The sequence below is a fragment of the Canis lupus genome, chromosome 1, assembly GCF_011100685.1.
Source record: "Canis lupus familiaris isolate Mischka breed German Shepherd chromosome 1, alternate assembly UU_Cfam_GSD_1.0, whole genome shotgun sequence".
Taxonomy (NCBI): domain Eukaryota; kingdom Metazoa; phylum Chordata; class Mammalia; order Carnivora; family Canidae; genus Canis; species Canis lupus.
This window is the reverse complement of record NC_049222.1, coordinates 34046436-34074266: the sequence shown is the minus strand read 5'-3', so window position 1 is coordinate 34074266 and position 27831 is coordinate 34046436. Positions and strand designations below refer to the sequence as shown.

The following is a 27831-nucleotide window of genomic DNA, read 5'->3' as shown; positions in this document are numbered from 1 at the left end:
CACTAGAGTATTCACCCTAAGACTAGAGAGAAAACATTTTTAGAAATAATACTGAAATGGAGGAGGCACACACAGTAGGTATGTCCTGTGAGAACATACCTATGACAATCTAAAACATAGTAAGTTATAAAATCCAGAGCATTGGAATTCTTTCCATTACATTCCATTACTGTAATTAGAACCTGTTAAAAGACATAAATTACCATAGCTACTATAAAGTTCATTTATTCAATCACCAGACAAAATTTGCACACATCCATCACATCTTAGGCACTATCTTAAGAGTTAGAGATTCAAAGATCAACGTAAGACATACTTCTTGCTCTCACAGAGCTTACACTCTAGGGAAATATTAATAACATTTATAGAGATGGCATTTATTAAATATTTATGAATGTCAGTTATGTATCCAGTGGTGAGAGAAAATAAGACAGTAATTCCTGTCCTCTGGGAGAATCCAGAAGATCAAAAGGTAAACAGGTGTTTCTAACACAATGTAACTCAGATGAGGGGCACATAGGAACAGCTTCTAGACAACCCTTAGCAGGTAATGGAAAGCAGCTTGCAAAAACTGTAATTTGTACTGAATCAGTAAGTTAGCCAGGTTCAGAGGAAGTCAGAGATTCCAGGCAAAGAACAACATATATAAAGCCCCAGAAGTAAAAAAGAATAATGGAGCTTTACACCAGTCAGCAAGTACTTCAGCATAATAATCTTGATTTTTCTCATCAAAAATTCTTTGCTCTAGGAATTTAGAAAACTGTTTGCACTAAGATTATAGAAATGTTTCCCTTCATCCATTTTTAAGTTGGTATCTACCACTTTTCATCAGATGGTTAAAAATGGTTAAAATGGTATAAAAGATGCAATTTCTGTATATGAAATAGACATCTAAAAATTGTATCACTTTCAACCGTATCATAACAATTTGATTATCATAATCTATTTTAGATCACATAAAGCTCTTTAAGAGTCAGAAATAATTCATTTTATTACTTTTTTTAACCTTTTCCATTTACTTATCCTATAGAATTATATTATAAAAGAATGTATTTGTATGCTCGAAAAGTTCTAACTTGATTATCATATTTCTCTGCAACAAAAAAGGCATTGAAATTGAAGTCTAAATTTATGAAAATTTCCTGTGAGATAAGATGCTAAGTACGAAAATTTTTCCTATGGATTTCCTCTAAGTGTTAAAATTATGTGATTACTGTAATGAGTAATTGATCAAAACAATGGCAACATTACATATTACAATACTCATTAAAAAAAAAAGGTAGGGCAGCCCGGGTGGCTGAGCGGTTTAGCACCACCTTCAGCCCAGGGCTTGATCCTGGAGAATGAGGGATCAAGTCCCACGTCGGGGTTCCTGCATGGAGCCTGCTTCTCCCTCTGCCTGTGGGTCTGCCTCTCTCTCTCTCTCTCTCTCTCTCTCTCTCTGTTGCTCATGAATAAATAAAAAAAATCTTAAAAAAATAAGAAGAAATAAAAAATAAAAAGAAAAGGTAAAATTTATTGGAAATGCACCTTATAATGAGCTAAACTGTGTATCTAGGAATCAATATGATTTACTATCATACAGAATCATTGTTTTTTTTTTAATCATTGGTTTTATTCCCACTTTAATTTTTAGAAATTTAACACAGGAGAAACTTGATTCACATAAAGCAGCAGATGAGAATGGAAGTTTCATCACTGAATTCTTTTAATTCTTTCTGGGTTATTGGCTTAAAAGCAGATAATCACTTATTATCAAATATTATTTTTAATAATCCCTTAGCTGACATTTCATATAGGTCAGCCTCAAAATTTGTTTTAAAGCTAAAAAAGAATTTGTCACCCCATCATTAAAATCATTAATTTTTTTTTAATTCTGTGAAGCATACAAAAAGAAATCTTAGAAAGATTCATCATTTTCTTTTATGACACTGAGACAGGATTATTTTAAGACACTATGATAGGATTGGGAAAACTGAAATATTGTTCATTTCAACATCCTCTGGCAAAGAAAACAAAACAAAAAAATAAAACAAAACTCAAAACCAATTAAGATGTTTTTCCTTTATCACTTGTTGTAAAACATGTATTTCTGGGGGAAAAAAAAACAAAAAACAAAAAAACCACCTCAGAACTGAGGATTACGCTCATTTAGTTTGAGAACATCTACCATATAACATAAATGGCAAAACCTGCTGTTAATGCTAAGCCAGTCAGCCAGTGGAGGCTTACTTTCTCAGAAAATTATGACTTACTTTTCCAATTCAAACAAATATGTTAACCCATGTCCCCATTTGTCTCATCTCATCTGATTTCTAATTCCAAAATTTCACTCAACCACAGATCTTTATGTCACTTGGATTGAAACAAGGCACTACTCACTTCAGCATTTCTCCTTTGGTTTTGCTCTTATAACAGGAATTACATTCCTTATAATAGTGAATAAAGTTATAGAATAGTGAATAAGTGAAAATAAATTTCATGAAATTAAGTCATTTCATGAAAACTTTTTTACATTTTGTGAATTCAGAACGCTGCAATACTGGCCAGGTTTTAACATGAAGCTTTACCCTTAACAGATATATTTCTAAGTGTGAGACCTCTGAAAGAGACTTTTTCATTGTAGTCCTTCCATGTCCTCGCCTCCACAACTAAAGCTTTTCACACTCCTACATGACCTGTACCAAACTGTTCCCCTGTCCACCCCTCTGGATAAAGTCCCAAAAGATCAAATAATGGCTACTAATATCTAAGGACGATTCTTCCTCTTCCCCCTTATAAAATGTTCCATCCTCATTCCCCAAATTAGAATGTTGCTTTTGACATCCCTTCTCATGCCCAGCATTTTCAAATAAAAGCTTATTCTTTGCTCTGATGTTCTTCCACACAAGACAGGGAAGGACAGGAAGCTCTCCTTAACACCGTAATTAAGAGACTTCACTTCACCAGTAATTTAAATTGTCCCTTTTTTCTGGACACCCTGGAAGGTTTTTCACCTTCTTTCCCAGGGCAACATACCATAAAAATATTCATGATACATGAGAGTATGTCTTTCTTCTTTAAAGTAGAAGGGCAATTGTGAACAGGATGTGGGAAAAAAAGAAGCAGTATACTACTTTGCTACCCTGATCAAAGGAGCTTTGTCAGAGAAGAAATACAGAGGTTAAGAATTGGGGAGATGATTCCTGTAGAATTTCTTGCATACCAAAGTTTGAAGAACACTGGCTGGTATGTGTAGAGCACAAAACACAAGAAGTCACACAATGAGCAGTCTTCTGCTACATAACAGAATCAGACCCACATATATAGCAGCTACAGGAATTATGAGATAGCAAATATTAAATATTTTTAAAGTGTTTAAAGAAATAAGAGTGTTTAAAAGATAGTAACAAAAGGCTATCAGAAATGGCTAGGCTGATTTAAAAACAACAACAAAAAAAGAGAACATCCAGAAATAAAATATGAAGCTAGAAATTCAATAAATGGATATATGAAGTAAACACAGACCTAAAGAAATTATACAACAGAATGCAGCACAGAGACAAAGGGATGCAAATCATGAAAACATTAAGAGACAAAAAAGGAGAAAAGTGCAGCCCGTCTAATGAAAACTTCAGAAGAAAATTCCTCTAGAGATAATAGTAGAGAATTTTCCAGAATTTATCAAAGACACCACCTATAAATCCAAACAAGAAAACAAATCAAGTCCTAGAAAATCAGAACAAAAGTCATGAAAGTGATAAATTGGCTATATTCTAAATTAAGAACTTTTGAACATCAAAGGACTTCATAAATAGAGTGAAAAGTCAAACTATGAACTTGGAGAAAGCATTTGCAAAGCATGTAACAAATGAGCAGTATCTACACTGTTAAGAAAAAACAAACACTGAAATTTTAAAAATGGACAAAAACAATAAATAGGTATTTCAAAGGAGAAATCACAAATAGTAATTAACATATGAAAAGATGCTCAACCTCATTAAGACTCAGTGAATTGCAAATTTAGCTTGAATTTCATGCTCATCAGATTGGCAAAAATTATAAAGTCTAATAACTTCAAATACGGTGGGTATCTTGATGTTCATTTTATTATTCCTTAAACTGTATATACATATTGTACTGTTCTTTAATATGCACACGTTTCATAGCAAAAATATTTTGTAAGTACCACTTGGATTTAGCAATGAAAACGTTTGTCCACGGCCCTGCTGAGAGCAGTTTCAGTGAAAAAAAGGGCATGAAAAGCGTGCTGCAATGAGCTGAAAAGGCTCTATGAGATAAGGAGGTAAAGACAACACCGACAACTATTTCAAGCTAACCTTGAAGTTAGGCAGACAGGATTATAACTTTAGGAGAATGTCACAGTGAGATCTTTTTATTTTAGTCTATTTTTTAAATAAGGGAAACTGGGGCAAGTTTAGAAAGAAACAGCAAAAAGGAGAGGATGATGACACAGAAAATAAAAGTCCCTCGCTAATCACAAAGGTATATAATACTGAGCTCATGAATAGGAATTAGTTTCAGACAAGAACAAGGGTTCCTACTTCATTGTAAGAAATTACCTCTTTGACCTACTGCTCTATCCACTGTAGTTACAAAGGGCTCCTTGATCCTCCTTCAAGCCCCAGCCTTGTGACTTTTGCATGTTATTCCCTCTACAGAGAATACTCTTTTCCAATGATGCAAAGCCTGCCTTTCATGCCTTTCAAGTCCTTGCTCAGCAGTGAACTCAGTGAAGCATTCCCTGAGTACCTTGAAAGTGTAATCCCCTCCTTACTCCCTGACACCTCATTCACCTCATTCATGACACTCCCTATTCTTTCCCCCTGCTTTTTCTTCAAAACTTTCTAACATTCCATATAATATACTCATTTTACCGTTAATCTCCCCCCTCCTCCCCACTTGTGTATAAGGTCCATGGATGCAGGAACTGCCGCCACGGTGCCTGGTAATACTTGATACAGGAAGCAGCTCAATAAAGACAAGGTGAATACATGATTAATAGTCCCTACTTGAGGAACTGGAAAAACAAATATGGAAATAATACTGTATGTATGATTGAACAAAATGAGGTTCAGCCTAAAGATAATCAACTTACTGCCTATAAGAAGGGGTTACATCTGACTTCGATCTTGAATCAAGAGGCGTTTGACAAGTGGGAAAAAAATAGTAGACATTCCAAGAAACTGAAGAACAGGGAGGTTTGAAAGGGCCTTGTACACTTGAGAAATGAAAATGGGGTCCTGGAGTATGGTAGGGAAGACAGTAGACCAGATTTTAGTGAACCTTACAATATTCGCAACGGAGGACACATTATATTGAACTTTTCGATGCTAACAACCCTTTACAGAACATTACGGATGCTTGGTCACTTGTTTATCTGCAGTCAAGTTTAAAGTTTACATAAAATTGCTGGACTTACTGCAAAGGAAAAAGTCTGAACAACCTAATCTGTTCTCCATCATCTGTGGACTGTATGTCTCATAATCAACCAAAGTGACAGTATTTCTACCAAATGTCTCCCCTCCAAGTATCATTCAGAGAAGACAAAAAATTTTCATTGGTGGGGAAATGGTCAAATTCAAGTGCTAAGTTTCGTAGCAACTACTATTTATGAGTTTTTTGATGGGCGTGCATGTTGTTACAATTAATCCGCACTTATTACTACGTTTTCAATTTAGTCTACCTTCCTTTGGTCCACATCTTTACTGTCTTGGGGACACTCACCTTCGTTTCAGCCCCAACACAGTGACTTAATTACCCAGGTTATTTTCGAGACAGGAGCCTCTCTCGAGTACACACGGAAAACCTTAATTAAGATCGTGTTAGCTCATGAGCCTATTTGCCAGTTTCGGAAGTTAAGCGCAAGACCAGGAGGCGGCGAACACCAACTGTTCTTTCTACGTTTTGCTACTCTGGGGTTTGCGAGGGGGCGGAGAGCAGCTGAGGTGGGGCGATTCCTGAAAAGGGCGGGCCCCACAGTGTTCCCAGGGCAGGCGAGAGAGGTCAGAGCTCAGGTCTAAAGCTGAAGGGGCGGGGCCTGGCTTAAAAACAGGGGGTGGTGTGTGGGCCCTGGAGGGTAAGGAGGGGCACGGCGACTCGGAAAGACTCACAGTAATAAGCCACCACAGGGTCCCGCTTGTCATGCTCCTGAGCCGTCCTCAGATGATGCTGTATGCTCTTAAACTGGGGGGGGAGTGGGGGCAGCGGAGCAAGCGCGGCCATCTCTATTCCAGGAATCACCACTTCCTACTCGCGCGCCACCGACACTTCCGCTTCCGTCTGGTAGGTCGCGCGCAAGAACGCGAGGGCAAATCCCGCCCACTTTCCCGTTGCTAAGCGACGGCAAGTCAACGACGGGCTGCCAGCAGGGACAAGCTCAGCGTACCTGGCTCTTGGCGGTTAGAACCCAGACAAGGCTAAGCGGCTCTGCGGTGGTGGCGCTTGTGGCATCAGCGCTCTCTGCTGGCTGCGGGTGGGAGGGAAAAGCGTTTCTGTTTTACTTGGTAGCGCCCTTCTGGCCTTTTTTTCGTTTCTTCTTCCTTCCTTCCTTTCCCCCTCTTTTCCTTCCTTCCTTCTTTCCTCCTTCCTTCCTCTCTTTCAGCGAAATGGAAGGTAGAAAGGGGGAAAACAAAACAAAAAAAGAATAGTTTGTTGATTGGGAGGAAGAGTAAAGGTGTGAATTGCCTTTGACATCTTTCCGAAATTATCACTTCCAATTTCTCAGATTATCTTAATAGCATCCTTAGAAGCCTTACTGATTTTGGAAGCTTTAAATTCAGCAATTGTGGAAGATGAAAGATGGTCTGTTGAAATTTTTATATTGAATTCTTCTATCTTGACATATTGGATAAAATAACCAGAATTTTTTTCAATACTAAGCACATTAGGCTTAAAGCAAAATGAATTTTTGTTCGAACTGGATAGGTATACACTAGTGAATGAGTAACCTGAAGATCATTTATTTCAGGAGAATGATCAATAATTTGCCCAGGATTTGACTCATACCACTGTAAGCATCAACTTTTCCTTCTACCGTCAGTGACTTCAATTCTTTTCCTCTTACATCCCATTATGCCATTTTCCAGGACTTTATTTACACTTATTAGCCGCCTCTAATAACCATCTTTATTGCTTTTTTTTTTCTCACTGACCAATTTTGAAGGTTCATCCTATAAAACTAGTTTTCATTGACATCACACCGTCTCCAAGGGAAAAATATCTCAAGCTCTGAAATTTGCCCTGCCTGCTATTCCCTAATTATCAGATCGTCCTCCCCACTCCCCCCACCCCTGCAGAAACTGCTCTATTTTTATTATTACCTCAGCTGCACATCCTTTACTTTACTCTGGGTCTGCCTTTTTTTTTTTTTTTCCACCTGACAAGAAACAGAGTCCTCTATTCTCCCCAATCTCAGGAACACATTCACTACCACTTGAGAATGTATGAGCTACAGACTGAATATTCGTGTCTCATTAAAATTCGTATGTTGAAACCTAAGGCCCGATGTGATGGTATTAGGAGGTGGGGTCCTTGAGCAGTGATCCTGGCAGGGCCTTTATACATGGGATTAATGCCTTTGTGATAGAGACCCCAGAGACTCAGAGGGCCCTTTCACCAGGTGAGGATACAAGAAGAAAGCAACTTTCTTAGAAGTCTCCACCTTAGGAGAGGGGTCTCACTAGAACCTGATTTTGAACTGGAACCCGGATTTTGAACTTCCAGCCCTCCAAACTGTAAGAAATCAATTTCTATTGCTTATAAACTACCCAGTCTGTGGTATTTTGTTATAGCAGCCTGAAGGGTCAAAGACAGTATGATTTCTCTTTCCTCTTATTTTCACTATCCAAACTTCCAGTCAGAATAGTTGGATTGGTAGAGGAACGAAAGTAGAGTGGGATAACCATAAATGTCATCTCTCTGTCCTTATGACTGATCATTTATTCTTTTCCTGTTCTTGACTGTCAACTGTGGTTGTCCTTGAAGTTCACCTAAGAAGTTGTTGTTTTTAGTCTCATATACAGGCTGCCACGGGCACCCAGATACAATTGTTCTGGGTTGGAGTCTAAATATTAGTTCTTTTAAAAAATCTTCAGGAAATATGATGGTATATCCAGGGTTGAGGACCAGTGCCCTAATACAGCATCAATATGTAGCTGATGTTTCAAGCCTTCTTCACTCTCTTTAAGTTAGATTTCCTGTCCTGATTGCCTTGACCAGAAACTGCAATTGATCACAGGCTATGAATCCTTTTACCTCACCTCTGCCACAACAAAGTAACAATAACTAGCTAGCTTTTGCTGAGTATCTATTACATGTATGTTTCTAGGAACTTTACATCAACTGATTTAATCTTTACCACAATCCTATGAAGAAGGTATTATCATTTTCATTATTTTACGCATAAGAAAAATGAGGCACTTAGAAGTTATGTAACGTCAGTCAGATCACAGTCAGTAAATACGAGTGTTTGGTATTAGAATCCGTGTGCTTTGGTTTCAGAGCCTATGAATCTAACCACTAATGCTTGACTTTAATGTCTCTCTAGACCAATATAGCCTTGTATTTTGTATTTTTCCAGTTGAATGATCCTATGTCTGAAAATCATGTGTTCCTAGTCCTAGAGAGAGCTATATCTTCCTGTTATTCTTCTGATCTTTCCTTTTGGGACTGGAGGTTTCTCAGGTCTCTTTCTCATTTGCAGATATTCTAGGAAGAAAGGGGCAAAATAAGTAAAGTGAAATAGTTAAAATTGGATTTTAGTCCATCTGCCAACACACGCTCTCTTCTTTTCGAGCCCTGTACTCCTATCAAAAGAGGAGTATTGATGTGAGGAAGAAAACTAATAGAGACCGTTAGCAAAACGGCACATTAAAATTATAGTGTAAAAGAAAATAGATATTAGTAACATGAGGTTGTTCCTTCTTGTTAATGTTTTATAATAAAGAAATTACTATGAAGAAAGACGTAAATTCTCCTCTCTCCAGCTCTGAACAATTACTGAAGGATAACACGTCATCCTCAAGGTTGGGGCTTGATCTTGGCAAGTTAGGGGAAGGCATGGATAGAATTCACCAGTGAAACTGTCTGGGTCTGTCATTTTCTTTGTGGGAAGGGCTTTTATTTTAAAGGTGATTTCTTTAATAAGTATAAAGATATTCATATTTCTGTTTAATTGTTAAGTTTTTAGTAATATGTGCCTTTCAAGGAATGTGTCCATTTTATGTAAGTATCAAACTTATTGACACAATATTGTTCCTGATGTTTCCTTATGATCATTTAAGTATTTGATTGTGATGTCTCTTTTTTTCATTTATGATGGTGGTCATTTTCATTTTTTCTTCTATCATCCCAATCTGTCTAAGCGAGAAATGTTATCAATTTTACAAATCTTTTCAAAGAACCACTTCTTGTTTCATTGATTTTTTTCCCTATTGTCATTCAGTTTTCTATTTCAGGGTTTTTGTGCTTTTATTTCTATTTTGCTTCTGTTTAATTTGTATTTAAGCTATTCTTTTCATAATTTCTTAAGGTGAGAGGTTTAAATCACTTTATAACTTATTTTTTTCTAACAGAATATTTATGCTTTCCACATATGTGCTTTCCACAAATTTTGAGAAACTGTGTTTGCATTAGCATTTGTTTATAGTGGTTTTCAATTTCCACCTAATTTCTTCCTTGATCTATGGGCCAATAGAATTGTATTGGTAGTTTCTCAAATATTTGGATATATTCCTGATATCTTATTTTTATTGACTTCTCATTTAATTCCATCAACTAACATATTCTGTATGATTTCATTCCTTCAGACTTTCCTATGACCCAGCAAAGAGTCTCTCTTGGTGAATGTTCCACATGTACATGAAAATATATAAATATATGATCTGCTGGGGTGAGGTGAAAGGTTCTGAAAATATCAATCAGTGCAAGTCAGTTATCAGTAACGTGTAAATCTCCCATATCCTCTCTGATGTTCTTTCTAATTTGTGAACTGATTAGTGAGAAAGGGGTGTTGAAATCTCTAATTGTAACTGAATGTATTTCTCTTCCGAATCTTGTCAGATTTTGTTTCATGCATTTTGCTACTCTGTAACTGGTGACAAACATTTAGAAGTGTTCTGCTTCCTTTTTTTTTTTTTAATTTATTTTTTATTGGTGTTCATGTGTTCTGCTTCCTGATGAAATTATACTTTAATCACTATTAAATGTCTTTTTTATACCTGCCATTCTCCCTTGTCCTGAAATCTACTTGAGTTTTCTCATATTATAGCAACTTCAGCTCTCTTATGCTTTTGCATGATATATCTTTTTCCATTTTATCTTATTATCTATTTGTAAAAATATTTGAATGGTTTAAATACTAAATCTTTAAATATTCAAAAATATTTAAAGTGGTGTTCTTGTTGTTTGGTCTAGTTTTTTAAAAAAATGCATCTGGACAATCTTTGCTTTTGTTTAGGGTGCTAATACTTTTTATATTTATTGTTACTATTGATATTTTTAGATTTAGGCCTACTGCCTTGTCATTGCTTTCAATTTTCCCTATCATTTTTTGGTTTCCTTTTCCTCTTTTCTGCCATCTTTTGGATGAATTGAATGTTAATTAATTTTATGATTTTATTTAATTTCCTTTGTTGGCTTTTAGCCCAAATTTTGTTGTTTTGTTTTACCGGTTATCTTATATGTTACAGTATACATCTTTAAATTATCACAGTCTACTTCAAGAGATAATATACAGCTTTACATATGAGAATCTTTTAATAGTATACCTCCGTACTTAATTTGATTCACCATGTTTATCTATTTTATTATTATTTTCCATTACCATTTTGTATATATTTTATAATTGTTTTCTTATATTTTCTAATTTATTACTGTACTTTCTGCCTTTTACCTTATTAAACTATTTTTGTATTTTTTAGGTTTACTTTCTAGTTCTTATTTTTACTTTTTAAATTATATTTAATATTTCTTTTTAATAATAAATATATTTTCAGCTGTCAATTTTCTGTGTACTACAGACTTGGTCCTATCTCATGGGTTTCAATATGTAGTACTCTGACTGTTGTTATTCATTTTTATTTATTTATTTTTTAAAAATATTTTATTTATTTATTCATGAGCGACAGAGAGGGGGAGAGAGAGGCAGAGACACAGGCAGAGGGAGAAGCAGGTTCCATGCAGGGAGCCTGATGTGGCATTCGATCCCAGGTCTCCGGGTTCATGTTCTGGGCTGAAGGCGGTGCTAAACCGCTGAGCCACCCAGGCTGCCCTGTTATTCATTTTTAAATACAGAAAAATTTCAGTTTAAATTACCTTGTTTGATCTATGAGCTGTTTATAAAATACTGACAGTCTTATTAATTTTACTACATTTGCATTTTGGTAGAAAAATCTTTTTTATGAATACTTTATATTTACACTGTATAAATGCCATATGTATGTTTATCATTTGTTATTCAGGAGTGTATAACTGTGTGCTAACAATCCTGATATAGTTACCAACCAAACAAAATCATAAAATAGTAGATCATTAAGTAATTAAAAAGCTTATCCAAACCAACTCTCTCACTGGATCTGTATCTTGAAACATAACAATTTATACTATTTGCTGAAAAGAAGCAGAGGCAAGTAGGGTTTCTATGGTGGCTTAGAAATGCCATCACCTGTCTAGTGAGGAGATGGGGGCGGGGGGAGGGCAGCTGCCAAGGAGGTTAGATTTTGCAGGACAGACTACCCTAGAGGAGAGAATTGCAAAGCGAGACCGCTCCAGAGATCTGTAAAGGGTCTCCAACTGAGTCCTGCTCAGTGAAACGTCTTTAAATATGTTTCAAGGAAAAGAACGACTGAAAACATTGAAAGAAACAGTAACCAAGATACTCACAAGATTGAGACCTGTTGCTTTTCACAACAGGCAAGATAGAAAATCTCTTTACAAAGAATCATACTTTAACAATTTACTAGAGGATGAATCAGAATAAGAATAAATAGGTGTTCGCCTATGAGTGGGCAGTAACATGAAGGGGGAGCCTGTTGTTTTGTTTTGTTTTTTTCCGTTGCGGGGTGGGGGTGGGGGTTTGAGGAAGTCTTTCCTGAGAAAAATCCTAAGAGGGAGGATGTCCTGTGCTACCCTCTCCCTTCTTTCTTTTGCTACCTCAAAGACCTGTTTCCTGTAGCCACAGCAATTTATGTAGCAATCAGAATTCAATAAACAGAATGTTTGTGCCCCTCCTCAAATTCATATTTTAGAATCCTAACATCTAATGAGATGATATTAGAAGGTTGGACCTTTGGGAGGTGATTAGGTCATGAGGGTAAAGCCCTCATGAATGGGATTAGTGCCTGATAAAAGGAACCCCAGAGAGTTCCCTCACCTTCTTTCAACCATGTGAGGACCCAGGACAAGATTGTAACTCTGGAAGACGGATCTCACCAGAACTTGACTGTGCTAGCCTCCTGGTCTCAGACTTCCAGCCTCTAGAACTGTGAGAAATAAATTTCTGTGTTTATAAGCCATCCAATCTATGATATCTTGTCAATAACAGTCTAAATGGACTAACAGGAGTCAACCCGCTTGAGGATAGAATTTTGAGTGTGGTGGAAAGATAACATTTCCAAAATACCAAAAGGTTATCTTATAGAGTACTCAGCAAAGATTTGCCTTAGTAGGGTGGCAAAATTAGCCCTTCAGAGAGAGCTACACTGGTTCTATCTAGAAAACTTAAAAGGAAGCACAGAGGATCAACCATTTGCAAGTAACGTAACTGTGCTCCAGAATAAAGTTTAAGAATCTTCATGGGAAGGGACGCCTGGGTGGCTCAGAGGTTGAGCATCTGCCTTTGGCTCAGGGCGTGATCCTGAGTCCTGGGATCTAGTCCCACATCAGGCTCTCTGCATGGAGCCTACTTCTCCCTCTGCCTATGTCTCTGCCTCTCTTTCTGTGTCTCTCATAAATAAATAAATTAAATTTAAAAGAAGAATATTCATGGGGAGACAAAAATATCTTGTATCCAACAAAGTAAAACATATAATATCAGGCATCGAGTAAAAAAAATTACCAGCCTTCCAAAGGTACAGGAAAATAGATCGAAGATAAATGTGTTTGTGGGACGATTGGTGAAAGCAATCCACCCTGAGTGTAGGCAATAAAAGGTGTGTCATCTACAGAGAATTTAAAAATAATAACAAAGTGGAATAAATATTGCTGCTGTTTCTTAGCACATAGGGCCAGAGATTCTAAACAAAGAAGGTGAATCAATACTTCTTGCTTTCAGGGTAGGCTATTTCCACAGTCCCTGCTCTTTAGGGTGCCACCAGACCACTCACTAAATATCTCATAAAGGCACTAAATCTGGGTTATCTTTGTATATGAAGTCTTAATGCAGTACATGTTAAATAACAGCAAATTCTTAGCAGCTCTTTGCTAAGTGAAAATAACTTGGCTCTTCTCCTGTGCTTTCTTTGTGGAGAAAAATCTCAATGCCTTAAAATCCTAAATCTAGAAATACATGGTATTAAACATAGGCTAAATAATGCCTAAGAAAAAAATTGAAATCCTCAAGATTTGACTAACTATACTTTCTTTGCTAATAAGGCATCAATACAAGGTAGTCATACATAAAAATTTTAAATGATATCAAATAGAGGTGATTATTGGTAAGGCAGGCAGATATAAAGAATACGCTGAACTGGTACAAATTTCTCTGAGATAATTTTATAGCTCTTTAGGAAGTCTAATTCAATATAAATATAATTTTCCAGTTCAAAAATCTTGAACGTAAAAGCTATAGTTATTAGGGTATCTGTGAGAGGATTTTTTTTTTCAACAAGAAACAAGGAAACCATTCACAATATTTGCCATAGCATTTTTAATTTATTTGCTGGCTATATTACCATATCATTTAATGTTAAAAATTTCAAGAAAACAGTGTAATATTAAAAATGTAATTATTCCATTTCTTTAAGTTAGTGATCAAACTATAGAATGACTTTTAATGATTAATTTACAACTTTGGTGCTTAAATAAGTTACATTTTACATGAATGCAAATAGAATTAGACCCTCAAAGTTTAGCCAAAAGGGTTAGGCCTTTCTATCTAGTTCTAATGTGGTTGGATGACTTTGAGCATAAATATTAATCTCCCTGAGACTCAATTTTCCACTCTGTGTAAAAGAGATAATCAAAGTTTCTCTGGCCACAAAACACTGTAATTATTTAAGATGTTTCATGTGAGAAAACTCTGTAAGAGTACTATTTAAAAAAGAGTTAACATTAGTTCTGCATGTATATTCTAACATCTGACAAAATTAAAATAGAATGAAATGTTTGTTCAAGAATACCTGCCTTAGAACTTAGTATAATATTTTATATTAGACATGAAGCTCAGACACACTGAGGTAAGCTTTAGGAACAGATATTTATGCTTGAAATTGAGATATTCACTGAATAAGATGAAACTAATAAAAATGATTGATGAAGAATTGTGGCCTGACAGTAGGTAATTAACCTTTTGGTCATTGCCTGATTAGAAAGCATAATCTTCTAAATATGATCTCAAAAACTTCAGCAACACATAATACCACTGTAATCACAGTAAATGTATACATTGCAATGAGAAAAATGGTCTTCTCAAAGTGTTCTGGCACCATGCATTTTATAATAGTAAATTTTTTCCCAAGAGATCCAGCATCACACAGGTAGAGGGCTTTAACTTGGAAACCAAAGAGGTGAATCTGAAGCCAAAATGCTATCACCTCTAGACTAATTCTTAATAAAACAGAGAGGATATAAATTACAGTGTAGATAGGCTTTTGAAGAATGCATTCTTGATTGATGCTTTTACATGCAGCATAAAGATGGAAAATAGCTCCAGGAACCAGGACAATCACTAGTTGTAACGCCCAGAACACCTAAAGTATGTCAGAAATATCTTAGTCAAATCAATCAACATGTTACCAAAAACACATCAAAGAGAATGACTCTCAACAGAGGCAAACTTAACAATTCTAAGTTTCATAAGTCTCAATTCTAAAACTAATATAATGAAGATAGTCATCTTGAACATATTCAATTACTAAGATAATTTAAAATTGTCAACATCTCAGTAATCGTGAAAAGATAATCCTATTTTTCTGTCATCAGCTACCAATTACTAATAATAATGAAATATTTTATTTAGTAGCTACCCAAGTTCCATTTACTAACTATAGGCCTAGAGTACAATTCTAACATCAATAAATAACAGAATTCTGGAGATGGAAGAAACTCTTGACCAACTCAAATTAATTTACCTGAAATATACAGTCAGTTAGAGAAAAAGTATATTTCTAGAAATAATACCTGTTAAAGCATTCTTCATTGTCTTATGACATTATTTACATTTAAAAAGTCAATTTTTTATCTGGTGTAGAGGAAGGTTTATGTGCACACAGGAAAACTTACTTGTGGAGTGATTGGCCTGAACTGATTGTAACAAAAGAGATTTATTTCTCTTTTGTCTGGATCACAACTGAAGTGCAAAGCCTCATTCCCATAGACTGCAAAGCCTAATACCCCAAGGAAGAACATTCTTACTGATCCAAAGAAAAGGGTGTGGAATTGACCGATCACGGTTGGAGGCTTCACCTGTTAATGGTTTTAGGAGAAAAAGATGTTTTGAAAACAAACATTAAATATGTACATTTTAAAGGATGTTTTCATTATTGTATTTAAAAATATTTAAGATTCATGAATTTTTGAGGCAAGATATAACTTTAGACCTCATCAAGTCCAATGCAAATTCTTCATCATAGATTGCTCACTCCTTTCCATTCCAAAAATATGAAATGCAACAAATAGGGACATGTTGCTAATCACATGTATAATTTTGGAAATATTTAAAAAGCTCTGCATTCAATGACTTTCCCTACCCCTGTAATCCTTTTGCAATAAAATCAAGAGAATCTTAGAATATCTAAGAGCTCTTTTAGAAAATTAGATAACAGATCTAATATTAAACTCATTGGTATGCACACTGTCTTAACAACCAAATTATGTTTATTTAATTGTCATTACAGCTTATTTTCCACTTCTTACGTATCGAATTGAGAGTGAGCTACTTTAAAACACTAACAGCTAAAAGTACTTCCTGAATTATTTTACTTATAAGTTTTAAATTCAGAATATTTTGAAGTATATGGTTGATATTTATATTATTCTCCATATATGTAGAGGTTCTTATTCATCAACATTTATGCAAATCAGGTTAAAATACAAGACAAGACTCAAACAATTGTTGGTTGTTTGCTTGTTTGTATAATACTTACACATCCTTCATAGAAGTTTCTGATGTAATTTAGAGACATGTCTCAGGAGTAGTTATCCTGGCATCCCTGTGGGTTAATTTTTGACCCACATTGCCACTTCGCCTCTGTCAGACTCAAACTCATATTCTCTCATGACTCTTACAGCAGAAAACACTTATCACTGCAAATTTCTCTCCCATCCTCCTTTTCTGCCTTTTTTTTTTCATAGATCTCTGGGGCCCCAGTCAACTTTCCTATCTCTCTCCCAAAACAAAACAAAACAAAACAAAAACAAAGAAAAGCAGAGGGCATGTGGTCAATCTAATAATCCCTTGACTTACACTGTCAGCAGAGCCAGCCAGACAGACAGGAGTGCCAGCAAAGCAAGAAGCCAATCCAACAAGGGCTCTGAGTACTCAATGCCTCTCAATTACCTGAGAATTGCCTATATGTAAATCAGTGGATTCTTAAGCTTAGAATTTACGCCAAAATGTACAGTGATCTTTTCCCCGCATTCATTTAGGTATGTCTGAAAAGAGAAGTACATAGGAAATAGTTCTGATTATTTCTTGTTTACTTTTGCAAAATAGCTCTAATTTCTGGGACATTTAAGAAACTGCAACACAAGGACGCCTGGGTGGGTCAGCGGTTTAGCGCCGCCTTCCGCCCAGGCCGTGAACCTGGAGTCCCAGGATTGAGTCCCACATCGGGGTCCCTGCATGGAGCCTGCTTCTCTCTCTCCCTATGTCTCTGCCTTTCCCTCTCTCTGTGTCTCTCATGAATAATTAAGATCTTAAAAAAAAACTGTAACACAGATTATGATAGCTATTACAACATCAAATATTACTGATATCTTGCTATATTTGTCTTTTTGCTGAATGCTTACTATGGACATGGAAAAATCTGTAGTTAGATCTCCATTCTGAGTAAAAACATAGTGTACTGCCAACCAAGATGAGCTCAGGATCTGGCAAAAAACATGTGAATAATCCTGCCTTTTCTTTCTTTTGTCCTTCAATAAATACATCAAGTGCTAGATAGATATTGATATGGGTGTTGGGATCAGCAGGGGACAAAACAGACAAGGAGATGCCTTCCAACTAATACATCTGTAGAGTATCTTCCACCTACCCATACTTCCATAGCTAATGGCAGATCACATCTGTTTTTTCTTCACCTGCCTTTCTCATTTTTGTTTTGTTTGTGATCTGTGAAAGTTGTAACTCTAGACAACTTCACTGCTCTCCTTAGCAAGTAGAGATGTGATTGTATAACACATGCAGTTGCAACCAATGGGTAAGGGGCAGTGGCCATGTTGAATCAGAGTGTTGTACTGAATACGGAAAATAAACATGGACAATGTAATGATAACTCAGAGCTGTTGGATGAAAGAAATTGGCATATATTCTCCTCTTCTCAGAAACAGAATTCCAAGGCAGTGCCGTGTGGCTCAACGGTTTAGCACCGCCTTCAGCCCAGGGCCTGATCCTGGAGACCCGGGATAGAGTCCCATGTTGGGCTCCCTGCATGGAGCCTGCTTCTCCCTCTGCCTGCATCTCTGCCTCTCTCTCTCTCTCTCTGTATCTCTCATTAATAAATCGTTTTTAAAAAAAAAAATCTTAAAAAAAAAAGAAACAGAATTCCAGGTTTGCTATGTATGGATTCCTATGAAAGGGCATCCAAAAACCAAAACTATCTTTTGCATGGGAGGAATTCTGCTTTGACTCCTACCATGTACAATTATGAATGTGTTTATTTAGCCCATTATATGCTAAGGTCAGACATGTAAAAATCATCAAAGTCTTCTTTGTTTTTTCAGAGAGGAACAAAATTGGCTTGAACCTTAATTGCATGTGTAAATGGGAGAAACACAGTATCATTTTTATTGTTGGGAGCTATGAAGGACCAAATGAGTAATACTTTTCTTCCCTTTATAGGTCATGATCCAATTGAGTCATAAGACAAAGGAGTAAAGCATACGGCTGCTAAAATATCACCCTTATTATACTCTTATTACCATAAAGATTATGTTGGATGAGGGATGGGTGTTTCTCTTTGGGAAAGTGTGATTCTTAGGTAGACACAAGTGCAGGCCTGGTTAATACTGTATCATGCCTGTCTTTACCTCCCTGCCTCTTTAAGATTTATACATGGGAAGAGCAGAGTAGAACTGCTAATCTCTGTGGACAACTGGCTTCCAAGGGGGAAAATGCTAAGAAGTAAATGATGAATTCTCAGTTTTGCCTTCCAAATATAAGGTAAATTCATCAGATAAGATAGTGACTATAGTTACTCTGGCCTCATGTGTTTGGCAATTGATGGGGCTATTAATTGGGATGACAACCCGAACTTCTTTTCATGCTAACAGTTGAGGATAACAGAAGCAGCAAAAGACGGCAATCCCCAACCTGCAAACATTATTTAGTCCTCTGCTTGATTCATGTCTGCTAATGTTACATTAGGCAAAGCAAGTTACACGGCCAACACGGATATGAGAAAGAGCTACAACTGCTTGATGGTTCTGCAGTCACATGGGTGCAGAAATAGGAAAAATTTGTGACTAATTTTATATGCTACCACAATATGCCCTTTGATCACATATATTCATATTTCTCCCACATGTCGTCACACTCATTCCAAAATGGTGAAAGTCTCATCTAATAAGGGTTGAAATGCAATGTTCTGTGATTTGCATCATGTACAAATCTGGGTATGGCTGATATATGGCTCCTTGTGATCCAGAATCTAATGAAACAAAAGGAAACATTATCTTCCGTACAATGTTAATGCACGATAGAGATACAGGGGTAGGATGACTCTAACAGATACCTCCACTTCCAAAATGGAAGAGTAGGAGGCATACTGTTGTCACTGGTCCATAGTAATTCTGAAATTCTGCATGGAACATATTGCCAGTTCCCCTATTCTGAAGGCAGAGAATATCCCCTGATTAAGACGTAGTACTACTTCTTGAAAGATGCTCCCCAGTCTCCTATACTGTACTTCTTAATTGAAATGGTTTCCTGCTGCATTGTTGTTAATAGTCTGTGACTCCATCCTTTATGTTCTTAGCTGAAAAAAATCTGACCTTTTTCATTAAAACATGATTGCATTTGAAGCAGGATAGCTTCCTCAGACTGCTCCCTACTAGAAATTTGGAGGACCATAAGTCTTTTTTACAGTCTGACTAATATCCATTTGATTCAAACTAGTAGTTTTGTTTTGTTTTGTTTGCTGGTACAACTCTCTTAATTGCATTTTTAGTTTTCAATGTTTTGGTTTTAATGCACTTAGTTTGAATAAAAGTTATACCTACAATTATTTTAAAGAAATACCTCTTTCTACATATACATTTACTGCTATTTTAGGATTAGGCTTATTTGAGACAATGCTTTTAATGATTTTTAGAAAATTTTTGTCTAATTGAGATGGTCAATTAGTCATATATTAAATATACTGAGTTTTATCAAAGGATGTTATAGTCATACTGTTGATTTGCTTTTTAACATGTCTTGCACTAGGAATTTTTACCTGCCAGGGACACTAGAAATGAAAACAAAACAAAACAAAACAAAACAATTCTCATGTAGCAAATCCTGATCTCTCTATATTTTCCCTGAAAACTCATTTCTAGGCCCCTTAGTAGGTCATTGGTCTCCTCTTATACCTTATCAAATGTGACTAGGAGTACCAAACTGTTACTTTTAGAATTCCTTCTGGATTGCTTCTTAGCCAAGTCCAAATTTTCATTAGTACATGTTTTATCTTCCAAGTTATTTCAGATGACTTTTATGCCAATTGTCTTGGTATTATGTCATAAGAGTTACCATATTTCCAGCCTGCTACAATTGTTTTCTCAATGCTTTTCCAGCTTCCACCAATAGTTTCACATTGCTTTTCCTGCCTTTGGTACTAGTTTCTTGTTATTTTTCCACCTTCTGCCTACTGCTTGATTCCAAAGATGATGCCACATTTTTAGGTTTTTATTAGAGAAGCACCTGACCCTTGGTACCAATATCTGTATCAGTTAAGAATTTTTTCATAGCAAGCCACCCTCAAATTTAATGGCCAAAGCAAGCATTTATTTAGCACATGGTTTAGGTGGTTATTTCTCCCTATCTGGGTTGAGTAATGGTCTCTGCTGGGTTTTTGAATGCATATGTGGTCAGTCAACAGATCAGATTGGATTGATTGATCTGTTAATCCAACAGATCAGATGGATTATCTAGGATGACTTAACTCACATATCTGGAGGTGGACAGACTTGGGCCAGAGTGACTAAAGCACATATCTGTTGTCATTCTGGAAACTGGCCCAGACTTCTGCTTATGGTGGGGATTGCAGAGTTTCCAAAACAGAAAATAGTTGAAAAGGCCAATAGTGCAAGAGTTTTTCAAGCCTCTGCTTGCTTCAGAATTGCTAATGTCCCACTGGCCAAAGCAAGACTTGTGGCAATCTTGGATGGGTTCCAGCTCTGAGTAGGAAGATCTGCAGCTGCATTCCAATGGCAGGGATATAAAGAGGTGAAGAACGTGTAATGGTTTTACAATCACCCCCATGACTAAGGGCATCAAATGAAGAAATCTAATATTCAAGAGTCTTTGTTTTAAAATGCAATTTGGGAATCAAGAATATGTGTATTCTTCCTAGAGAAGCCTAGAGTCAATTAATGAAAACTAAAGTTTGGGGCCATGCTTTTATACTGTCCACTCTGCCCTTCTTTCCTGGTGTGAAAAGGATGTGAGAAGAGCTAGAGCAAATGGGAAAAAAATCTCCAAAATAAAAACCCAATAATAATATATTAGCCTGTGAAATGGTTTCTATTTGCTATTAAGAATTTTAAACAAATTATCTCCCTGAATTCTTACAACTCTGTTTTAGGATATGTTCTTGTATAGGTCTATTTTACAGATGAAGCTTAGAGAGTTTAAGTAAGTTACCCAATATTACAATTAATAGGTGGCAAAACCAGGTGGTGAAAGATAGTGAATGAATTGCTTGTTGTTAGCTGGTAAACTGTAGGCAGATGACAATATTATTAAGCCAATTGCTAGGACCCTGAAACATGAGGAATTAAGAGGAAATAAGTCAAGATTTTCTTATTTTCTCCTGAAAAGAGCTCAGGAGTTACTGGTGCTGTGGAGGCTGGCTATTTCCCCACACTCCTGGATCTCAATGTGAAGAGGAAAAGACAAGCAGAGAACTAACCCAATAAAATACATGCCAAGGGAGTACTTGAGAAATATGAAGGACTCCATAGAAATGAAGTCAGCTTAATTTCTCTCATTTGGTAGCCATGTGAGGAGGAAGGACCACATTGGTATCTATGATCATGGGCTCTGGAATTTAGAAAACCTATCTTTGAACTCTGGTTTTACCACTTGGTTAGATCTGAGATCTCAAGAAAATTATTTACCATCTCTGAATCTCAGTTTCTCCAACTGAGGATGATTATAGTATTTATCTCACAGGGTTGTTGTACGAAGATTATTAAAGTATTTGGAAGCATGTTCCTCTTGCGTTTAATGAAATCCCTAATCACCTGTTGTTTTCTATTAATTTTTCTTTGTTATACAGACAACAGAATGTTAAATTAATAATCCTTTTTAAGCAAGGAAGAGTCACTACTTTATTCAACATAAAGAACATCTGTATTGGCCACTAAGAACATTTTTAGGAAGAATTAACAACATGAAAATCCCACAGATTTTTAAAAAACATTTTTGTTGATGTATAATTGACGTATTATATTGGTTTCAGGTATACAATATACTGATTTGATGTTTGCATCAAATGATATTGATATTGCAAAATGATCACCATAATAAGTCTAACTAATGTTTGTTACCATGCATAGTTACAAATTTTTTTTCTTGTGATAAGTACTTTTAAGATTAACTCTTTCAGTAACTTTGAAATATGCGTGTCTATTTTCAATGTTTATCCTCTATTTCTGTTTAATCCTTTTGGGATAGAGTGTCTCTTTTTCAGGATCTACTAAGATGCCAAGACATGGACTTCTGCTCAGCAAGACCAATGGGATTGAACCCCAGGGAACTTTTGAGTAAATTTAATCCCTAAAACATATCTTTGCTCTCCCAGCTCTAAAGATTTTTGAAGTGACCAGGTTGCCTCCATCAATTTCCTGAGTAAATGGCTTAAAATTTGACACAATAGTACCAGCTTGCTTGCTCAAACTTGCTCGAAGCTTTTAACTTTAGCAGAGGAGTGAAGACAGGCTTAGATCTTTTTCTGCTGCTGCTGCTGCTGCTACTACTACTACTACTGTAACTTCTACTACTGCTTTCACACACACACACATATACAAATGCATATACAAATTGCTGACATGTATTGATTACTATTTTCTGATACTGTTCTAAACTACAGAACTAATGTATAGTTTTTAACAGATATTCTTGGAGTCCTAAAATTTCTGAGATTGAAAACGTTTAAGACCTGTGTAGTCTAGCCCAGAAAGGGCATAAACCTCTAATTTTGCACAGAACTCAGGACAGGATTGATGAAATAACAGTGTAGAAAAGCACTAGTCAGGATAGTTAACATCCACAAATACTCTTCCTTATTATTATTTACAATCTGCTCTAAATTAATGCTTCAAATCTAATCACATGTATTGTTTTAGAGTTATGATTTTCTATGTGTTTGTGCTCATTCACTTTCATTTTTTTTTCGTTTCACCAATTAAATACCTACTATATCAACTGCTATGTACATTGTTGGGAATATGTGAGAATAATATAGCTCCTGCCTTCATTGGGCTTAAGGTAGAACATGTGTGTTTGTATATACATATACAGTTACGTATATATATATGTATATATATGTTACATATATATGTATAAATGTATGTAATTGACATTTATAGTGCTGACAATTTACTTAAAATAAAGCATGATTTATATTTAATCTTTCAGAGTATGGTCACAAACTATCTTGGCTTATTTTACATCTGGCAAACAGAGATATAATCTCTTTATAAAGTTTCCTCTCTGGCATTCTTTGATTCTTAGAATTTTGCATTTCAATACAGTAATTTACCCTCCTCCTCATGCGATATCCAATGATTGTTGAATGGGATGAAATAGAGATCAATTTAGGTACTCCCAGTAGTAGATTTCACAGAAGGACAGCTAAGATAAGGCAATCTGGACAGCTGCCTCAATTCATAAATCACAATCCTTAACCAATTCGCATCTCACTGAAATCTCTGACCTGCCAAAATTGGGTTTGTCTTTTTGCATGAATAATTTATATTCTCTGGAAAGGAACTGTGGATCCCTTAGCAGAAAGGGTCAATAACCAATCATGTTATTTTAGGCAAATGATTTAACTTGCTGAGTTGCATTTCCATTTCTCCAAAAGGAATAGACTGGATTCCACAACTGTAAATAATTTCACAATTCTCTGGTTTTATGATTCTAAGTTTTATAACCATACTTGGAGCTTTATCAATCTCATACTTGCTATGAGATTTGTTGTGAGTAATTTGTGTGCTGCCAGCAATTGCTTGATCTAATAGTTAAATTAAGTCCTCATTTTTCTTTTTTATCAATGGATTTGTACATTTCAGATATTTCCAATATGCCTATATTGCATGGTTTCTAGTTGTAAAACACATAGGTCTTATTTCTTTTCCAGATGCCTCATCCATATAGTCAAGCCCTATAGGAGATTACAGTCTATAAATCCAGAAAACCTGAATTTGTGTGTGTGTCTCTCTCTCTCTCTCTTTTTTTAAACCATTACTGGTTATTATTTAAGGATTCTCTGTTAACTCTACAAGTTTTAGTTTTTCTAGTGGTAAAGTGAGGAATATAATTCTTACCCAATAGATGCTGTAATTAAATGAGAGAATATGTGAGGTAATATCTAGCACACTGCCTAACACATAGGTGATTTCTCAATAAATACTATTTTTGCTCTTATTATGGAGACTAGACTCATTGTATCAAACTTGAGAGGAAGTACACCAAATAAGTAAACACTTGGCTTCTTAAATCAGTGAACATAGATTTAAATCACAGCTTGTAATGAAAATGCCTCAGGAAATTTAGCTAATAACACTAAGCCTCATTTTCCTCAACTGCTGGGATTTGTTGAGCTCTCTGGATCTGTGGATTTGTTTTCAACAAATTTGGGGGGGGGGGGATCAGCCATTATTTCTTCAAATATTTTTCTGTCCTTTTCCCTCTTATTCTGGGACTCCAAATACATACATGCTAGAGTGCTTGATATGGTCCCTGATCCTTCTCTCTTCTCATTGTGAGTAGTTATTATGTTAATATCACTGATACTTTCTTCTACAGTGTGTCATTTGAAGTTAATCCTACACAGGACATTTTTCATCTGTGATATTGTATATTTATCTATAGGACAAGGGTCAGTGAACCATAGCCCATGGATCAGCCACTCTTTTTATAAAACAAGGTTTTATTGCAACTTAGCAATGATCATTCATTTATGTATTGTCTGTGGTTGCTTTTGCTCTACAAGGTCAGCGTAGTTGCAACAGAGATATATGGCCCATAAACCTAAAATATTTACCATCTGGCTATTTAAGAAAAAAGTTTGTTAATCTTTCTAGAGCTAATCGGGCTCTAGAATTTGAATGTGGGTCTTTTTTTCTAATCTTCCATTTTTTAAATCATCATGTTAGTATTTTTCTCTGCCATTTTAAAAGTAGATGGGATATATTTTAATAGCTGTTTAGTGTCCTTGTTTGTCTATTCTAATGATCAATTTTTTCATTATGGGTTTTATGTTTCTGTTTTCTGTATGCCTTGTAATTTTAAACTGGGTTACTGACATTTTGTTGTTTGCTCTATTTTATTGATTCCCTTTCAATGGGGTCAGAATTTGTCCTGGCATACAAGTAGCTTACTTGAATCAGTTGGATACCTTTCAGGCTTGATTTCAGCATGTTAAGATGGGTTTAGATTAACTTGTAATGGGGCAAATCTAGGCTCACAACTAAAGTGGTATGTATGTATCTTCTGTATTCTACAGGATACACATTGCATTACAAAGTCTTTCTACTCTGGCTGTGGAGACACAAAATATTCTTAACTCAGTTTGCCTTGTAACTACTTGTGAGTGGTTTTTTCTCTGACTTTGGGAAGCTTCTTCTATGCTTGAGGAGATCAGTACTCAGTCAGAGCCTCAAACGGACCCTCCTGTTCTTCTCTAGGTTTCTCTTTATTTACTCTGACATCCAAATTCTAAGCCTCTTTGTCTCTTCAAGCACTGATTTCTGATTCCTCAATTCAATGAGGCCACTGAATGGTGTTAGGGTTTCCACTTTCTGAGCTAGGGACCTGAGCTGCCTCTAGGGAATAAGTTTATGCAGCCTGGGCTTGCCTGGTTTATTTCTCTCTTTGCAGTGCCTTCAGTTCTGTGCTGCTTGTTTTTCAATGGCTGCCTCATATTTTACAATGATTGTTTTCTAGTTGTTTACAGCAGAAAACAGGAAAAAACCCATCCAATTTGTATCAAACTCTTTCTACTGTAACATAAAAGTCTTTAAAACTAGTTTCACGGTTCTCAACAATATTCTGAAGAGTAAAGATCATGGGATCGCTGAATAAATATAATTCAATTTTGCAGTATTTGTAATGCGTAGATCTTACTTTACACTTAAAGCTAAAAAGTCAACAGAATTTGATCCAAGTACCAAGTAGTATAAGGTCAGCAATAAGTCAGGCTGTGTTGATAGTTTAGTACAGTCGCTTAGAATGAAAGAGTGTGAAATGCTTTAAGTTCTATGATCACTTGTGTCATTTTGGATACATTTCTGCTTTTATTCCTGTTTCAATTTCCCATCTATAACAAAAAATAATAATAATACTCACCTCACAGGGGTGCTGTTAGGATCAAATGAGATAGATTACGTACTTAACATAATATCTAGCACTGTAAGTACTAAATTAACATAAAGTATTATTGTGGTGTTGTTGATATGGTATTTTTGAGAAGTTGTTCATTTGTTACACTGAAGATGAGTCTGTAAGCCTTCAAGTACCCACCATGCTACAGTCCCTGGAGATTCTTTGCTCTTTATCATTTGGATGAAAGCAGACTGGTTTACTTGGCTGCAACTGCCTGGACCAGTTCTTAGGGCACCAGCCAGAGCCATTCATGAATTGGCTTGATTCAGAAAGCTTGATGAGGTCTTCTTATTTAGATGTGGTTAGCCTGACTGAATCACATCTCCCTTTCTGGTGTCATAGAGGCTATGATGCCTTTTGTATATACCATCACCCCACTGCTAGGAATATTGGCTGCTGGCAGTGCACAACTACATCCTTCACTGAGCAGAGTCCTCTGCTGCAGGGAAATTTCTCACCTGAGCATGTGTTTCTTCCCAGAGAGTGACACATGGCCAGAAACTGGCCAATGCAGAACTAAAAGGCCTGTTCCCATTCCATTTCAGAACAGCTCTGAAGGGCATTCCAGCTACTGGAATGATGGAGCCTTCAGGAGCAACCACTTTGCAGGAGCTTCTTCATCTGCTCAATCCTACTTTCCTCATTTCCTTATGGGGTCAGTTCCTAAAAGCACTCTTCAATAAACCTCCTGCATACACGTTGTCATCTCAGAATTTGTCTCTATGGAACCCAGTCTAAGACACTTGGGGAACACGAGTGTGAAACACACACAAATGAGTGGATGTTGTGTTCTCAATGCAGAAAACTCATTGCTCTGGTGCTCTCTGAGACCTGACATAGGCTTCTGAATTGAGAGCACTGAGGGCAAGGATTATTGTATGACTGCTCTGATGGTTTCCTATGCCTTTCTTCCCTGGGGTTCTTCACTATAATAATCTGCCACCCACATGAATGTGGAAATGTTTTATCCTTTTAAACTGAATGTGCACTCCTGAGTACACCTGATGCACCTGATCTTAAAGAGGAAGGAAGTATACTGAGAAAATGTAGAAAGGAAGACAGTAGTTAGACCAACTGGTCTGATGTTAAAAAAAAAAAAAAAAATTACCTTTAGGCAGCCTTGGTGTTTGTCCTTCAGATGTGCCAGAAGATGGACTATTTCTTGGTCATCAAATTCACATCAACTTCCCAAAAGCTTCTAGGCCCCCTGACACTTTTTAAATAGTCATTATATCCCCAAAGATCTTTAGATATAGGAATTTCTCCCAAGAGCGATTCCTGGATAAACCTGAAGATATATTATGGTAATTTATCAATGAATAGATTCTTCATTATGAAACAACCTGCATCTTACAAACACGATTTTGGAGGGCTCTTATCTGAACTTACCACAAATTGCCATTATCAGATGAAAAACTTTGGCATCAAGATTGATTATGTACAGATGATTAATATTCTTAGTAATAACTTGGTGAGGTCTACAAATATGAGTGTTTTAGCATAACCTTTCAACGTGTTCAAGTTTTCATGTTATTTCAAATTTTTTTTTTAAGATTTCATTTATTTATTCATGAGAGACACAGAGAAAGAGAGAGGCAGAGACACAGGCAGAGGCAGGCTCAATGCAGGGAGCCCGATAT

At 36.1% G+C, this 27831-nt stretch overlaps 3 protein-coding genes across 4 annotated transcripts in view; 1 reads left to right on the top strand and 2 right to left on the bottom strand.

The window, feature by feature from the left end:
* VTA1 (vesicle trafficking 1) overlaps positions 1-6278 on the bottom strand; it is a 65594-nt gene extending 59316 nt beyond the window's left edge. Inside the window, exon 1 of the mRNA XM_038526197.1 lies at positions 6114-6278. Within this exon, the coding sequence (XP_038382125.1) occupies positions 6114-6225 (112 nt within the window). The 5' untranslated portion in view covers positions 6226-6278. The remainder of the gene's footprint in view (positions 1-6113) is intronic.
* Positions 1-27831, top strand: part of NMBR (neuromedin B receptor) — an 84750-nt gene that overhangs the window by 21527 nt on the left and 35392 nt on the right. Inside the window, exons 1-2 of one of the 2 annotated variants that reach the window (XM_038526192.1) lie at positions 7410-7736; positions 18426-18541. The exons of the other annotated variant lie outside the window; for it this stretch is intronic. The gene's annotated coding sequence lies outside the window, so the exon portion shown is untranslated. Of the gene's footprint in view, positions 1-7409; positions 7737-18425; positions 18542-27831 lie in introns of those variants that run through there. 2 annotated transcript variants of the gene reach the window in all.
* On the bottom strand, positions 14514-16343 carry GJE1 (gap junction protein epsilon 1). Its single transcript, XM_038526198.1, has 3 exons — positions 16305-16343; positions 15442-15624; positions 14514-14909 (listed from the first exon to the last, which is right to left on the bottom strand). Exons 1-3 carry the CDS (start codon positions 16341-16343, stop codon positions 14514-14516), a joined length of 618 nt encoding a protein of 205 aa, XP_038382126.1.

Bases quoted from the DNA above. Each gene is read 5' to 3' on its own strand.
- GJE1 (XM_038526198.1), bottom strand. From the start codon at position 16,343: ATGTCTCTAAATTACATCAGAAACTTCTATGAAGGATGT. The intron at 15,625-16,304 runs GTAAGTATTATA...AACCATTAACAG, and splicing joins GAAACTTCTATGAAGGATGT to GTGAAGCCTCCAACCGTGAT. The intron at 14,910-15,441 runs GTAAGTTTTCCT...GACATACTTTAG, and splicing joins TCAGGCCAATCACTCCACAA to GTGTTCTGGGCGTTACAACT.